Below are 16,576 nucleotides of genomic sequence, written 5' to 3' on the forward strand. Positions count from 1 at the left end.
GCACAGCCGGCAGAACTAGCCATCCAGTCAGAGAGAGAGAGAGAGAGAGAGAAAAGAAATAAAGGTACAATGGTTTTGATGGCACGTCTATTTTCTTATTCAGTGTGCTTGAGATTGATTTTTGCTGCCACAGTGGATTTCAGAGACACGGGTGATGATTCTAAAAGGACGGGGCAGAGACATTTTGGGGTTGAGTGACTCATAACAGCAAAAGCCAGCCCTGCACTGAAAGGGCAAGCGATTGCACAGGTTAGACTTTTTCATGAAAACAAGTAATACTTTGTTCATTCGCTAGTGTAAAAGAAAATCTTTCCTCAAAAGTGGCTGGGTGATGAAACTTTTTAAAAATGTGGTGTGTGTGTGTGTGTGTGTGTGTGTGTGTGTGTGTGTGTGTGTATATATATATAAAAAAAAAAGTACGCGTGTGTGTGTGGGGGTGGGTGCGTGTGTGTGTGTGTGTGTGTGTGTGTGTGTGTGTGTGTGTGTGTGTGTGTGTGTGTGTGTGTGTAATTTTTTTAAGTCTGTCATTGACATATTTAATTAACATAAAGCAAAATATATGAGCACACTTACTGGAAAATTGGATGGAAAAGCCCTGTTTGCTGATAAAGTAGTCAGCATCAAACTGAAGTGTCAGTATGTTGAAGGTTGAATGGATATCTTCAGGTAAGGCTGGACCGGACCATTCTTTCAAAAGGATGCCTCCATCCGATGGCCCAGACGGCCCATCCCAAACTCTCAGGATGTCATGGCCGATCTCAGTGTCAAAGACGATGAAATGGAGGCTGAGGAGGAAATAGTAATTTAAAAAAAACATCTCAATGTTTTAGTTCATCTCAGTCTTTTTGTGTCATTTTACAGCAATGATTCCAAATGAAAGGACCCATTTGAGTTTGGAATGTTAACAGAGGAAGAGACTGAGTCGAAGAAGTTCCGTATTGTTTTGAATATTAACAGTGGTTAACTTATTCTTACAACTGAATCATTCATAAGGGTAACTCACTGCATGTTAGTTACCTGATAGTCTTGCCAGTATCTGCCTCTATAGTCCAGGTACAGTGGAGATTGTTGTCATACGGGGCAGGGTATCCTGGTGACAAAATTCGTCCAGACACCGCTCCCGTGATGTGACCGCCACACTCCGCTGCAAGGACAAGACGCTGACATTGTCACGCACTGTTTTTATTACCCATTGTATGATTTACAGCTCATCCGCTCTTTTGTTTCTGGTGGTTTAATAGAAGAAAATATATCATATAACCATCAGGAAAGAAGCCACAAATTGTTGTATTAGGTTGGGCTGTAAACAAACAGAGGAGCTCTGCCTACTTACGACTTTCTTAGCCGTGAATCTCATGCTGATCCATCAAGAATATGTTTGACATTTGGTGAACAAACATTACCTCTTTCACAATTCATGACAATAAGCCTATAAATATCGTACTTTCCGGGCAATAAGGCGCACCTAAAATAATTTCATTTTTTTCAAAAGCCGACAGTGCGCATGGTAATCCGATGTACCTTATATATGGATCAATATTCTGATATCTTGGACGTAGTACTTAAAATGTTCTATCAAGCTCTTTGTGAAAGCTGCAGCGGTTGTGAAAGCGCTATATCAATAAAGCTGTCTTGTATTGTATTGACTTTAGCCTAGCACCATCTAGTGGATGCATAACACAACCCTAGCCACTAGTGTATCTTCTATTTACAGTATGCACCTTATAAAGCAGTGCACGCTATATATGAAAACGGTTTGAAAATAGTCCATTCATTGAAGGTGCGCCTTATAATCCGAAATGCCTTATAGTGCAGAAAATACGGTAATCATTCTTTTAACACTAATTATCATTATTATCTTCACCTAATTAATAGAATCAAGAAGCTGCTGAGCTCGATAAGATGCATGTTCTCTATTTGTCTCCAAATTACCAAGCGGTAAGAAGGTTGAAATAAATAGTATGGACATGCTTGATTCCTAAAGTCATCCTTGAATTTCCAAAGCTTCTCTTTTACGCTTTCAATGTTGGTGAATGGCTTGTCGGAGTGCGTTTTTCTTATAAGGGTTTCCCAAGAGTGCTTAGAGTCCAAGAATAAATTAACGCTCAATACACAAGAGATAAGTGGAATTGTGTGTGTGCGTGCGTGTGTGCGTGCGTGTGTGTGTGTGTGTTCATTGCACTGAGTTGTCCGAGGTTATAGCAAGAAAAGGACAGAATGTTATTAAAGGAGCCATTGCAGCAGATCTTCTGTGATTAGAAAAGAGCTTGCTGAAGAAAGAAAAAAAAACTAATTTCTCTAAGTTTTAAGTTTAAGGAGGGTTTTCTTTTTTACCTTTGGAGAACCATGATGCTTTCCGTAAAGCAACCTAATGCTTTGACATGGCTGCCTCCCAACACGGAAACATTGGCGGGTGAGAGTAACATGCCCCCCACACATCCAGTTGAGTTTCCCAAAATGACAATGGTGACAACAACTTGTCTTTGACTCAGTTTGCGAAAGATGAATCTCAGCAAAACCACCTCATCTACATGGCAGTAAAACCAAACATTTTATTGCGCCAGACAGACAGGGAATGAGCCAACCATAAAGGCAAAGTGATAAATGGCCCAAAAGAGTAACAAAGGAGGCAGATGCAAAGGTATTTAGCCCAGGGGCCTGCCAGCAAGTATTCTCCTGGCTTCTGGCTTACCTGAAATAAGACGGCAACAAAGCAACTGCAAATTAATGCTGGACTGTGAAGAAACACGGGGACAATGCTACAAACACACATGTATTAGGCCCACAAGTGTGTGCGTAAACATACATTCTTCTATTCTTTGTAGTTGCCATTAGCAACCAAATCAGGGCACGTCCTGCCCCTGAGAGCTCAGGTGTGGAAGCTGGTTAGAGAGAGACAATGTTTGGTTCAGCATTTGGGGAATTCCAAATTAAAATGTGCCAGGAGCCCACACAGTCCCCACAATGTAGGACTGCTTACAGGCTTTCGTTTGTTGAATATGCAAAGCCGCAAATTAAAGTCAAGCAAAACTGAATATTTTACAAGCCGAATTTATGAACTTAGACTCGGAGGGAATACCATTTTTCTCGATGGGCTTCCAGATACCAACCAAATTATGTGTGACCTGGGGGGTGAAGTGACCTGCTCAGAAATTATATTTCCAGCAGACAAAAAAAAAATGTTCTCTGGCTGTGAATTCTTCTCGACTACAAATGGCACAAGCAGTACTGAAGATTTACATTTTTGCACGTTTTTATCAGAAGAATAATTCCAGGATCAATGAAGTGTCTCTGGCACTGTACCGTACTAAATGAATATCTTGGACAATGTAAAATCGTAATTAGAGGAGATCTGTGCCAGCACTTTCAGATCCACAAGTTAAGATTACCCGACTGGTAATGTGTTGATGGTGCCCTTGGAGCACGGTGTGCAGGAGATATGTGGAACATAGATTTTTTTTGCAGTGTGAAGGGATAAAGAAAAGCATTGTGTGTCTTGGCTTCGTCAAAGCTAGTGGGCACACTGGTGTCCGAGTCGGTTACTTCCGCGCTGCGTTCCAAAGCTTGCTTCGCTTCAGGCCTAGACATCTGGCCAGAAATGATGGACAAAATGTGTGAAGTGTGTCCCTGCTTCCCTCCAACAACTGGGACTGAGCAAGCCATGGTTGATGAAGTGAAAGCTCCAAGCGTTGCATGCCAAGCACTCTTGAGGTGAAGGCAGCGTCTAAGAGCTTCGGCATCACGAGCAGGGCATCACTTTAGTAGTCGGGGGTGGTCTGTATCATAGCTACAGCATGTAGGAATGAGTTATATCGGATATTGAATAAATAAATAAATACATACATAAGGCAGTCCTCCACATGAGCATGATAGTGAGCATGTGCGGTCAAAGGGCTTTATCAGGAGAACAATATCAGACGAGCAAACACGGGTCAGTGGCTGATTTTTAGTCTTGGCCGCACAGGGCAGAGTTTCACATAAAAGCAGAGGGCCTGCGGCCACTTGATAGCAGGGCAAATACAAATTCACAGTGACAGTCCTTGGATGCTTTGGTACCCTTTGGTACCGAAGTCCCTTTTGGCTCGTGGTTGCCTTGGGCATGAAACCTGCTGAAGGTTAACATTTTGCTTTCCAGGTTCGACACCACAGCTACTTCCAATCTACTTGCTATTGTTTTGAGTTACAGTGGTACCTCTACTTACGAACGTCTCTTCATACGAAATTTTCACGTTACGAACAGGAAGATATTGCCTCTTGTTACGAAAGAAATTTCAAGATATGAAAGGTAAAAATACAGTATGGCCTGCTACTCGCAGCTCTGAGTTTCCTGAACACAACATATTTATAGCTGCTATGCCATTGGCTATGACTTCACATCTTCCTGGCATCCCATTGGCCAAGCGGGACCTCTACCGTATGTGTCCATGTGCATCGATAGATAGATATGTGTCTATGCAGTGTCCTGGTCATTCACCCCTAGGGCCATGAGGTGTTCCGATAGCTTTACGTAAATGCAAATCACCCAGGAAAAGTGTTCACCAGTCGGACGATCGCTCACTATGCTGATGTTTGCCTTGGACATTTTCAAAGGATTGTTAAAGCCGACAAAAGCAAACATCCTTGGATCAGTTCTCCAACCTCTGTAGTATGGGTCCTTTGATCAGCTAGCCATAAGTGTCTACTCCTTTGGTGTATCACAGACCGCGTTCATGTTTAGCAAGTATTTTGTCAGACCGTCGACAGCACCTCTTCATGCATTCGGCAAATGTAGCATTTGCGGGGAGCCAGCCTAGTCAAGCCGGCTGCTGCGAAAGTTGTTTTGAGGCAAAGATAAAGTGCGCCACAAGGGTGCAAATTAATGTATACTGTATATGGATAGCAATGCCTTAACCTAGCGTTTATTTTGAAGTTGGCCTTTGGAAGCATTCGCTGTGGCAGCTAACCTGACTGAGAATAAAGACTGGCCTGACCTATTTTTAGTGCGCAAAAATGCAATGAAAGGCTTGAACTGGAGTGCAGTATTCAATTTCCAGTGCTCGTGCGCACCGGTAGACCATTTATGTGCACCCCTGCCTATAAATCAAGTCTACATTACCCATTATCAGGGATGATGCCCAGCAGGAAAGCTCTTTTGTGTTTCATCAAAGCTGAAAAAGGTTTTTACTGACAAGCAAAATTTTCGCTCAAGTGCACACGTTTTCGGCAAAAGGTGCAGGGCGTTCTAATATACTGATGTATTTAAAGGCATACGAACCGATACAGGATGGAAGTGGTTTGTCCCAAACACGTCTGTCCCCACTTAGACACGTCAGTGTACTACTTCCATGGAGACTGTAGCCAGGGTTGCAAGAGTAAAGGACAAATGTGTTAGCATAATGTCCATCGTCTTGGATCTTGTAGCCGTAACTGGGGACGCCAGGTTCTTCACACCGCACCAGGTCAAAACCTAGAAGAGAACAATGTTACGGAAATGGGTAAAACGGTCGTTTTTCAGCAAAACCTAAAAACTGTACTTTTAGAGAAATTGGAAATAGGAGTATGGTTTTCCTGAACACAACATATTTATAGCTGCTATGCCATTGGCTATGACTTCACATCTTCCTGGCATCCCATTGGCCAAGCGGGACCTCTACCGTATGTGTCCATGTGCATCGATAGATAGATATGTGTCTATGCAGTGTCCTGGTCATTCACCCCTAGGGCCATGAGGTGTTCCGATAGCTTTACGTAAATGCAAATCACCCAGGAAAAGTGTTCACCAGTCGGACGATCGCTCACTATGCTGATGTTTGCCTTGGACATTTTCAAAGGATTGTTAAAGCCGACAAAAGCAAACATCCTTGGATCAGTTCTCCAACCTCTGTAGTATGGGTCCTTTGATCAGCTAGCCATAAGTGTCTACTCCTTTGGTGTATCACAGACCGCGTTCATGTTTAGCAAGTATTTTGTCAGACCGTCGACAGCACCTCTTCATGCATTCGGCAAATGTAGCATTTGCGGGGAGCCAGCCTAGTTAAGCCGGCTGCTGCGAAAGTTGTTTTGAGGCAAAGATAAAGTGTGCCACAAGGGTGCAAATTAATGTATACTGTATATGGATAGCAATGCCTTAACCTAGCGTTTATTTTGAAGTTGGCCTTTGGAAGCATTCGCTGTGGCAGCTAACCTGACTGAGAATAAAGACATTTACTAAAGTTACAATTTGTCCAGTTCAGATATCACTCCAAGGACTCCATTGCAACTGGTCATACTTTTTTGGGGCGAAGGATACACCACTTTTTGCCATTCCAGAAATGTTTTTTTCTCACAGTCACATTGACTTAAAAAGCAACTGCTCTGGCCCTCTTGAAATATAGTCTTCAAAGCAATTGAAGACATAGCTGTGTTTGAAAAATGTCCTTTTTTTTTTTTTTTTTTTTTTTACCTAACTCGCTATTGCTATTGCTGCACTTTGGGCTCAACCCTCAGCAGAAATTGCTTGGAAATCTAAGAGAGAGCCTCTTTTCACCTGTCAGAAGTGTAAGAAATTGGTATTTTGCTGACTGTGAAAGACTATTCTCAAGAGATTTGTAGTACATGACCCTATTCTTTCTTTTTTATGCTGTAACAGTCAAAGGAATTACTTGACCAAGTGAGCTTACCCAGTAACTAATCTTCTACTTCCCTATGGTTGTTAAAGGAAGAATGATACTCTCTTAAAACAGTTTTAAACGAACAATTGTTTCTTTTTTTTGGACGAATGTTATATTTCAAAGCTACATCTGAATACGGTAACGGGAAAATGTATGTGAACCTCTTCAGGAGGTGCATTTTCTTCTGTTTAAACCAGTTTGTTGTTGATCAACTTGTGTCTGTTGTGTCGTTGTCTAGTTGCATGACTGAACATTCTGTTGAGCATTTGGCAGACAGATGCTCTTTAGTTCTCCTGCAAAATACCTTGATAAATTGGATCGATATTTTTCCATTGCTGATGGTGATGAATTCAGCTCCTGAGGCAACACTGCAGTCCCAAACAATGATGCCCCCTCAACCCTGATATGAGACTTCACAATTGGGCTGGAGCTTTCATGGTGCCGTGCTTTTTTTTTCCCCCCTTACACAGCTTTTGTTTTCCATCCCCATACCACAACTTTGGTTCGTCTGTCCTCATTATACTTTATCAGTAGTGCTGTGGAACATCCAAGCATTTTTTTTTTTTTGGAAAGGTCAAATCTGTAACAATGCTATTTTGAGACAAGAGTGGCTTTCACCAAGGTAGTCCCATAATGCCTTTCATTCGTTTAATATTTTACTTATTGTGTATTTGTCGACAGAGATGTTGGAATGTGCCAGAGAAGTCTGTGTCAGAAAAGTCAAGTCTTTGGACGACAGTAGGATTTTTCTTCACGTCATTAAGCATCCTGCACTGTGCTTTTGCAGTCATTTTTTACCCACAGCCACTCCATGGGAGAGTAGCCATAGCATTAAACTTTCTCCATTTATAGACAATCTCTCTCACCATGGACTGATGAACGTCAAGGCTTTTAGAGATACTTTCTATGTTCATGCACATTATTAATTCTTAATTTTAGGTATTCTGAGAGCTCTTTTGTGTGAGGCATAGTCCACACCAGGCACTGTTTATTGAAAAGATAAAACTCAAATCTGCTTTTTTTTTATGGGGCACATGTTTTATGACCAACTTAGGCAGTAATCGAATCGAGGCAATTCCAAAAGGGCTCGCATACTTTTCTTGCAACTGTGTGTGTGTGTGTGTGTGTGTGTGTGTGTGTGTGTGTGTATACATCAAAATGACTTAACTCACTTGTATACGTGAGGTGAAAGCCCTGAGTTGTTCCAGAGGCGTTGCTATTGAACTCCAGCCACAAGTGATTGGAGGTACTATTGATAATACGGCCCATCATAGCACCCCGGGTGAAGTTCCCAAGGAGACGAGATGAGCTGTTTTCGCCATCATACACCTGTCAATCATAACACATGATTATGAGTGTGGCAAAGTGATGAACATGAGATATCAACAGTAATTTAAAACTGATTACATTCAAGTACAGAGGCAAACAATTTCGTAGTTGACAATGTGATTATGTCAAGAAGTTATTTTACATGCATACCAAATAAGTGCCGTTTTTGGAATGATTTGAGAGTGTTGCTATTTGACTGCTACTTGAAGAGAAGTTTTCCCTGACTTCAGCATCAATCCTGTATATGCCAATTCGACATTGTGGGACATACTGAGAGATTGGTGACAACACATCTGCAGGTACAGGGGTATGTCTATAATTCTGACTACCTAAAACTATCCTGGAAAAATTGCATCTCCAGCATCTTCAAAAACGGGAAACAACTAATAAGACTGAAAATACATGGCGCTCATTCCAACCACTCAATTACTGTATGTGCTGGGGACAAACAAGACCAAAGAGTCAACACTGGATTAAATATGTTAAAAACATGACATCTTCTCCTCCCTACCGAAATGTGCTTGTTGTCAAATTTGCAGAAAATGAAATTAACACAAACTAAGTGGACATGTATACACATCTCTTTTGTGTTTCTCTTCCGGCACAGCCACTCTCAAAGTACCTTCTCATTTAAACTTGCACTCACATTGTAATGAATTTAATGACTTCATCTTTTGTGCTCTCTCTCTCTCTCTCTCTCTCTCTCTCTCTCTCTCTCTCTCTCTCTCTCTCTCTCTCTCTCTCTCTCTATATATATATATATATATATATATATATTCTGTATATATGTGTGGGTGTGTTTGTCTGCTTCCTTGAGTGTTTTGAAAGGCGCTTATAAATGTAATGTATTATTATTATTATTATTATTATTCGTTCATTTGCATCAATTAATGGAGAGTGTTTGCTGTCGGAAGAGAAATCCAGTTTGTTATTTAAAACGGTGCCTTGGCTTCTGTGCTCATTTATTAGCCTTTACCAAAATTAGTCATGAGTAGTTTTTTACTGGGTCACAGTTTTTAAGTAAAACACTGCCAGAGGAAATTGCTTTTGATTCATGAGCATTGTACAACACAAAACCCGACGTGTTAATCATCAGTTATTGAAATGGAGATTTTGATGATATGGCAATAGATTCTACACCCAGTGTATTTGGGTTTATCGTAGGAAATTATAGGCTCTTGAATGTAAAATGTTTCAAAACACTAACGTTTTTAATATTAAATGAACCTGTATATTTAATTTGTGAATAATAGAGTAAGTGAATTATGCTAAGGTTAGCATAAGGAAATATAAGATGCATGTTATTCTTCATCCATAGGGTTTAATCTGATGTGGGTCCACCCTTTGCAGGAACAATGGGCTGGTAGGTACACCAAACAATTTTGGACACGTCTAAGCTCCCATCTTTGTGGGAACTGTTTTGGGGAAAAGTCCCTTCCTATTTTGCATGACTGCACCAGTGCACAGAGCAAGATCCATAAAGTCATGGATGCGAGAGTATCGTGTGGATGAAGTTGACAGGCTTAGCGTCCACGGAGCCCTGACCTTAGCCTGATAGAACACCTTCGGGATGAATTAAAGTGGAGACTGAGACCCAGGTAACCTTGTCTCCTTCTTGTCCAACATCAGTGTGTGACCTCAAACATGCGGTTCTGGAAGAATGGTCAAAAATTCCCATAAACATACTAAGGGTGGATCGACTTCCTATTACACCCACGGAATAAGAATGGGATGTGAAGGAAGTTCATATGTGAGTCAAGGCACGTGAGCAGATGTTTCTTTTGGAAATGTAGACTACATGGGCTACATGTGCCAACAGCACAGCCGCAAATGCATTAAGATAGCAACACACCACATATATTTATAAATATTTCTTACCTTCTATTATTAATGCCACGATTGTGCAGTACCTCATGTTAAAATCTGTTTTTCGTTTATCTACAAATATGATGATTTGCGTCTATTTTAAACCGCAACTTTACATGAGCAGACTTGACCTTGCAATGACTAATCGTGGGTTACAGGAGCCTATCCGAGCTACCTGAAGCGGTACCCAGGACTGGGCGCCAGTAGCTGAGGAATAAAATAGACACTTTAAAGTAACGGTTGCATGAATTCATCAGGGTGATGCAGTGATGCATTTGGTTATTGCTTCACTTTGGTTAACTGAAGACTCTAAGTTGCCCATAGGTGTGAATGTATGATTGCGGATTGCTGATCAGTGTGGGTGCTCCCATGCAAAACGCTTTGGCACACTTGTGAAACTGAAAATTAAATTGGTGGAAAATCAATGGATGGAAAAATTCCGGTAGGTAACACTACCTCATCACTATTTTGTATTTATTTTTGAATACACTGTACCTGTAGCAAGAGTCGCCAATGATGTCGTGGTACATTCGCCTGACTTGTGTGCGGGCAGCGTCGGATCGGTTCCCACTCAGTGACGGTGTGAATGTGGGTGCGAATGGTTGTTTGTATCTACATGTGCCCTGCAACTGACTGGCCACCAGTACAGGGTGTCGTCCGTCTTTTGCCCCTAAATCAGCTGAAATAGGCTCCAGCACCCTTGCACGACCTGTTCAGGGTAAGTGGATGGATGTACCTGTAGCTGTAGCTGTTTTGTTAGCCATATCTGAACTTTAAATGATTTGCATCACACTGACAAAATCTAAACATTACCTGCTTTGCCTTAAGACAGTGTTATGTTGTGAGATGAGGTGAAAGATCATTTTATTTTATAATGTGTCTGGAAACATAAAATATTTGATACAATGAAGAGAAAGGAATCAACCTCTAGCAACACGCTCAAACGTTTTTACTTGTTCCACACTTGCAACACCATCCCATCTCCTGTCACCAGCTCCTAATTTTCCTTCTCGCTCTCATGCTCTGTGCTCGTGTGAAACTCAATACGGTTAATGAAAAGCCCCGCAGCTCATAAATCATCATGTCACAATCTGCCAGCCTGGTCCATCTGTCGGATGGACCCTTTTGTCAGACCAAAATCCCGGCACTTGGTTTTCTGTCTTAATCTTCCCTTTTGACCTCGGGGTTGGGGTATTGAAACAAATTTTGTCAAACACTTCATTATGTCTGAACAGTACTGGGGCAAAAAGTTCTCATACTTCGAACTAAATATTTGGCCTGAAGCTTGATAAAACAATCACAGAAATTATCTTTTGCTTGAATTATTCACCTCAAGCGTGCGCTTCTTTCGGATGTCTTAACACACGACAATATTTCTGAAACCAAGCAACCTTGTAGCAGAAACGTTTTTCTTACCCACTTTTTTTCTTTGAGTCATTGTCCGAAGTTCCTGGCCAAAGTTGAGGTAAAAATGGAATCATAAATCCTGAGCTTTGCCTTTGGGCAGAAGTTTGGACACTCCTAAAATCAACCTGTCTAATCTCATTTGAGTACAAGAGCTGAAGAATTTCGCTCACTTAAAAACTGACATATCACTTGCATGATGAATTATCATCAATATTCCTTTTAAATGAACCTCCCTGAAACAGGTTTTCTACTTTTGTCATTCCTATCCCACTGGGAATATGACTAATTTATTTTACAGTCACGTTAAGCCTCTTAAAAAGTCAGGCAGAACCCCGCAAATACAATCTAACCAGAGACGGGCTCAGTCTACACTTGGGGCTTAATAGTGATAATACAGTTTAACCACATACTGCCTTAACCATGGCCTCAGGCCTAATACTGCTAAGAGAGTGTTGTGACTGTTCAAATAACTCATCTGGCTGCTGCTGATGATGATGATAGAAGACGTGAATAATGCACACCTTGAGATGAATTGATATTTTCTGAGAAGAAGAAATGGTGGTGCGATTATGGTAGGAATTCTCGTAGGCTGGAATTAAAAGTACTGATTAGTTTCACTTAGTGCTGCCCTTTAGCTAAATGGCGGTTGGCATTTCCTGATTGACCAGATTTTCTAGAAATATAAATGGCAAAATGAGTAGCTCCATGTTGCAATGGTTGTATTCCAGCTGGGACACGAGGATAAAGGGATGCTGAGCTAACCCTCTAGCTCGACGCTAACCGAAGGTAATCGTGCTGAGGGTCAGTCCTCTTTTGTTCCGTTGTTTCCACTGCGTTCATTCAGCTTTTGTGGCTATTGGAACAGGAGCACAATCAAAAACATGGCTAATACACCCCTGCAGGGGTGTTTGTGCTTTTTGTACAAACATGTGAACATGGCGAACAAGAGGGAGAACCTTGCGGATTACGCCTAGCAATGAATTGGCAAAACAAATATTGCAGTGGATTATTCTACTCCGTCATAGTTTACATTTTCAAATGTAAACATTTTGACATTATTGATGCTTTATGATGAAATTTTTAACATGTTAATCGGTGCTTGTGAGTTACTTAGTTCATGTACAATACTACAAACTGGAGACACTATTGTGATCACCTGCACAATTGAACATCATCCAATACAAGAACTGTGACAAAACCTTTTCAAAGATAATAGTATGCTTTGATTGATCCTTTCTGAAAAAGTTTAAGATTCTCATTTTTGTGGTTGTAGTTTGCAGTTAAGGATGCAAAAAAAGTGACATGCTTAAAAAAACAAACAAACAAAAAATTACACTATTTTATAAGATATTGAGATATTTTCAATAGAAAAGTCATAATGTCACAAAGGAGCCTGTATTTTGGATAAATAGAGGAATTCAAAGTTGTAATTTATGGAGTATATTTAGTATTACACACGGTGTTGTCAAAAATAGCTTCGAGATTAGGTCTTGTCTGTAACTGTCAGAGGCAAAATGTAGTGTAATGTACCAGGTGGTACTTCTACACTGAATTCAACAGTATGCCTTATTTTTACAAAAAAATGGGTGTTGTAGATATCTATCTACATTTCATTTGAATTTGTCATTGCTGATACAGGACCAACATTACATAACATCAAATATGTACTTTCATTATGTTTTGAAGTGTTTGTCAGAATCTAGATTCAAAGTAATTTATTTTAGCGTGTAAGTGCGTGTGTGTGTGTGTGTGTGTGTGTGTGTGTGTGTGTGTGTGTGTGTGTGTGTGTGTGTGTGCGTGTGTGTGTGTGTGTGTGTGTGTGTGTGTGTGCGTATTTGCACAAATACCCTGAGATGGTCTCCATCTTGCAGAGAGAAGCTCTCAGCTTTCAGCCTGATTCCTTTTCCCTTCTCAGTGGTGATGCGGTAGATGCACTCGTGATTGTTGTCGTAGTTGGAAGGGAAGTTTGGCGAGACAAGAACACCCTCTGGCCCCAGAGAGGTGGCTCCACACTCAGCTATAACAACAGAAGTCGGGGGAAGGGCAGACACACCATGGACCAAATGAGTGCAATTTCAGCGTATTATCTCTGAGCAGTCACATCTCTGATTTGGCTTTCTGTGTGTTATGTGAAAGACCATGACAAGTGGTAACTGGGGAGAGGCAAAACGCAGCTTAATGATAACATCAACACAGCCTACATGACAGCAGTGATGATAATCAACCGACCGCGGTCAGATAATGAACGTTGAATATATTTTAAAAAGGCATTTTAATCAAGCAAAAACAAAATGAAAAGTGTAGATGATGTTGCAGCTCCGAAACAAAGAGAGCTGTGGCGGTGTTGTTTTTTTTTTTTAGAAGTAAACTTTATTAATTATTTTAACACTCTCTAATACGAAGACGTCTCTGTCCGATGACGTGTCTTCTCTTCTGCCGTTCGCTCGAGAGGCGTTCAAAGACCCCCTCAGAAAAACGTAAATTAACGATAGCTTCAATGACACTAAGAAAATCCAAAATAACACACTAAAACAGAAAATCCAAAATAACACACTAAAACAGAAAATCCATCGAGGAAACCACAAAATAAATTCTATGGGGGGTGTTTGTGAACACACAACAAAGGAATAAATATCAGACAATTCTGAAACAGTCCAGTCTCCCACAACGACACAAACTCATCTACACTCGCACAATCCAACACAAACGTGTTCTCCAATACGATAGCCGTACAAATATGACGTTATTACACGGCATTGTTTCATAAAAGAAGAAAGGAAGTTGCTTTGAGAAGACTGTCATCTAAACTGAAACGATGGCACTTGTAAAATTGTGAGGGCGGAGCAACACAAGGTGCTATATATACATATTGAAGAGAAAAATATGCCATGTTCATAACTTCTAAGTCACTGACACTTGAAGAAAGTATTACAAATCCAGCAGTGCGAGTGTTAATGGGTAAATACATGCATTAAATAAAGCACGGGGGCGGGGGGGGGGGGGGAATGACAGACGGAAGGATTGAGGTGGAAACACAAAGTAAACAAGAGACTTTTTAAAAATATGCATGGATAAATTAGAATAGGGAAATCGGGAGTCACTTGCGTTTCATAATGCTCTAATGATCTCCCCATGGAGAGTGTGTTGCAAGGCAGGAGTGCAAAAGTGAGGGACATTTACAAAGTGGTTAAACTCAGTCAAGTACCCTGAGTCCCCTCCAAAAATATTGGAACTTTGTTTGCTGTAAAATGAAAACATTTGGGTTTGACAACAAATTGTTTCATCTGACAACATCAAATTTTAATCTGAGATGGCTTCATGTGCCACTATTACTGACGGTGATTTGAAATTGTCCCTACTTTGTTTCCCTAGCACATCAGGTTTTGAGAAATGTTCATTTTTGTTTTTAAGTTTACTCTATGAAAAGTTTGCCCAACAATAATTTTTATTATTTTTGGTAATTAGTTAAAAACTTTTATTCATAATAAAAGATGTCAAGGCAATCAGAGTGAAAAGAACAAACAGAAAGAAAGAAAGAACATAAGATGCGCGCGCACACACACACACACCCACACCCACACCCACACACAAAGAGCGGAATGTCAAAAACCACATTCCACAAAAAAGTAGAGAAAGACATTAACGAGTTTTACTTTTGTACTTTATACTCTGCACTTTTGATGATGAAGTAGTCTGTAAACAGTAGCTGTGAGACATTCACTCCTGTTCCTCAGAGGTTGTTGCCGATTTCACGACAGAGCTTGAAGGTCATTCTGTGCCGTTTTCCTTGGCCTACAAATTCAACATCTGTCGCTTGTGGGGTCTTGTTTGGAACAATCCAAAGGGTTCTACAGTCGAGTTTCTGAGTGATGTTTGTGGAATGGCTCGGATTGATTTTACATCTTCTTTCAGCATCATAAATGCTTGTTTTTCACCCAAAGACAGCTTGCTGCTTTCCTTGTTTGTTAGACCTCTAGTTGTAAATGTAGTTTTCCCAGGTGAACCCCCTATATTAAATTGAGCATGACCATACAGAACTATTTAATGCTTCATAATTGATATCATAGACCAGACCCGGGGAACAACATATACAAGTACTGTACGGGATTTGTCAATTACATTCCAACAAATAAAAATGGTGTCAACTTCAAGATATGTCTATAGCAAAATTAAAGGAATTGACCTCACTGTTTGGAGGTGAGTGGATTAAACTAAGACAACATTTGTAGATTTCAGACAGCATCCACAGAAAAACGGGAGGCTCTATTTTCGAAGACAGGCACATGTGCGGCCGGCGTCACAACTGGTCGAGTAACAAGATTTTGGCAAATTTGATGGAAGCAGACAGATTCTGAGCTCCGCGGAACGTGTGTGGTGGATGCCAACATATTTCATTTGAGTTTCAATAAAAGTTTGTTGGCGGAGAGACACCACTGAAACAGAATGTTCTTTTGGAAAGCTGCGCAATGATGTAATCTGTTTTGAGTCGCCATCATTTGGTGTGGATACTCTTTTGTCTCACCTATACATCTGGGCAGTGTGTTGCTCCACACTCGCCTGCCTCCACCAAGACAGGTGATCTTGCTGTCTCCCTCGAGTCGGTAACCGTGGAAACAAGAAAAGGCAAGTGAGTCGCCAACTTGAAATCGGAATCCTGTACGTCTGCTGAAAGCCGGAACACCCGGATCCTCACAAGGCTCCAAGTCATATTCTGCAGATTTGCAAGACATCAACGCAAATGATTATAGACACACTTACATGGGAAATATACTGGACATGACCTTGATTCTAGTCTATCTCAGCCTCCGCGCTCCATCATGCTCTACACTCTTTCAAATAAGACAATATATCACACATATCCATTCATCCAATCATGAATCTGATGGTGTTGTCTTACCTGAGAATGTGATGTTAAATCCCTCGTAACTCATGGAGAAATCAGATATGAATCGGAGCTGAGCGCTGAAATTCCCAAAAAGCCCCGCTTTGACACTGGGGGGTAGCACAGAGCCAGTCAGTCGGGCCACCGGAACCAGAAAATTTTCGTTCTCTGTGATGGACAGGTAGTCATGGTTCTCCTCCAAATGGAACGTATGGAAGACGAGGTGGACTCCTGTGACAAAAATAAAAAAATAAAAAAGGTGAAAGAAGGGATTGACCGACAGGTGAAAGGATGATTGGATGACAAATGGACCGACCAAGACACATCATCAATTTTAATATATGGATACAGACCAGAAGCACATATACAAAGTGTGGAGAAACTTAGTCAAGAATACATCCACCTAATCAAAATGCATACTGTACAAAAGAGTAGTGAAGAACTATGCTGTAATGTACAATTT

At 40.8% G+C, this 16,576-nt stretch overlaps 1 protein-coding gene across 2 annotated transcripts in view; it reads right to left on the bottom strand.

Annotated features, from left to right (window-relative positions):
- Positions 1–16,576, bottom strand: part of LOC109531522 (CUB and sushi domain-containing protein 1) — a 345,015-nt gene that overhangs the window by 90,947 nt on the left and 237,492 nt on the right. For both annotated transcript variants that reach the window (XM_019895847.1, XM_019895846.1), the window contains exons 22-28: positions 16,129–16,344; positions 15,754–15,942; positions 13,079–13,248; positions 7,802–7,958; positions 5,255–5,446; positions 1,018–1,144; positions 574–785 (exon numbers count right to left, since the gene is read on the bottom strand). In XM_019895847.1, coding sequence (XP_019751406.1) covers positions 574–785; positions 1,018–1,144; positions 5,255–5,446; positions 7,802–7,958; positions 13,079–13,248; positions 15,754–15,942; positions 16,129–16,344 — 1,263 coding nt within the window. The remainder of the gene's footprint in view (positions 1–573; positions 786–1,017; positions 1,145–5,254; positions 5,447–7,801; positions 7,959–13,078; positions 13,249–15,753; positions 15,943–16,128; positions 16,345–16,576) is intronic.

Source organism: Hippocampus comes, unplaced genomic scaffold, assembly GCF_001891065.2.
Source record: "Hippocampus comes isolate QL1 unplaced genomic scaffold, H_comes_QL1_v1.1 scaffold80, whole genome shotgun sequence".
Lineage (NCBI taxonomy): Eukaryota > Metazoa > Chordata > Actinopteri > Syngnathiformes > Syngnathidae > Hippocampus > Hippocampus comes.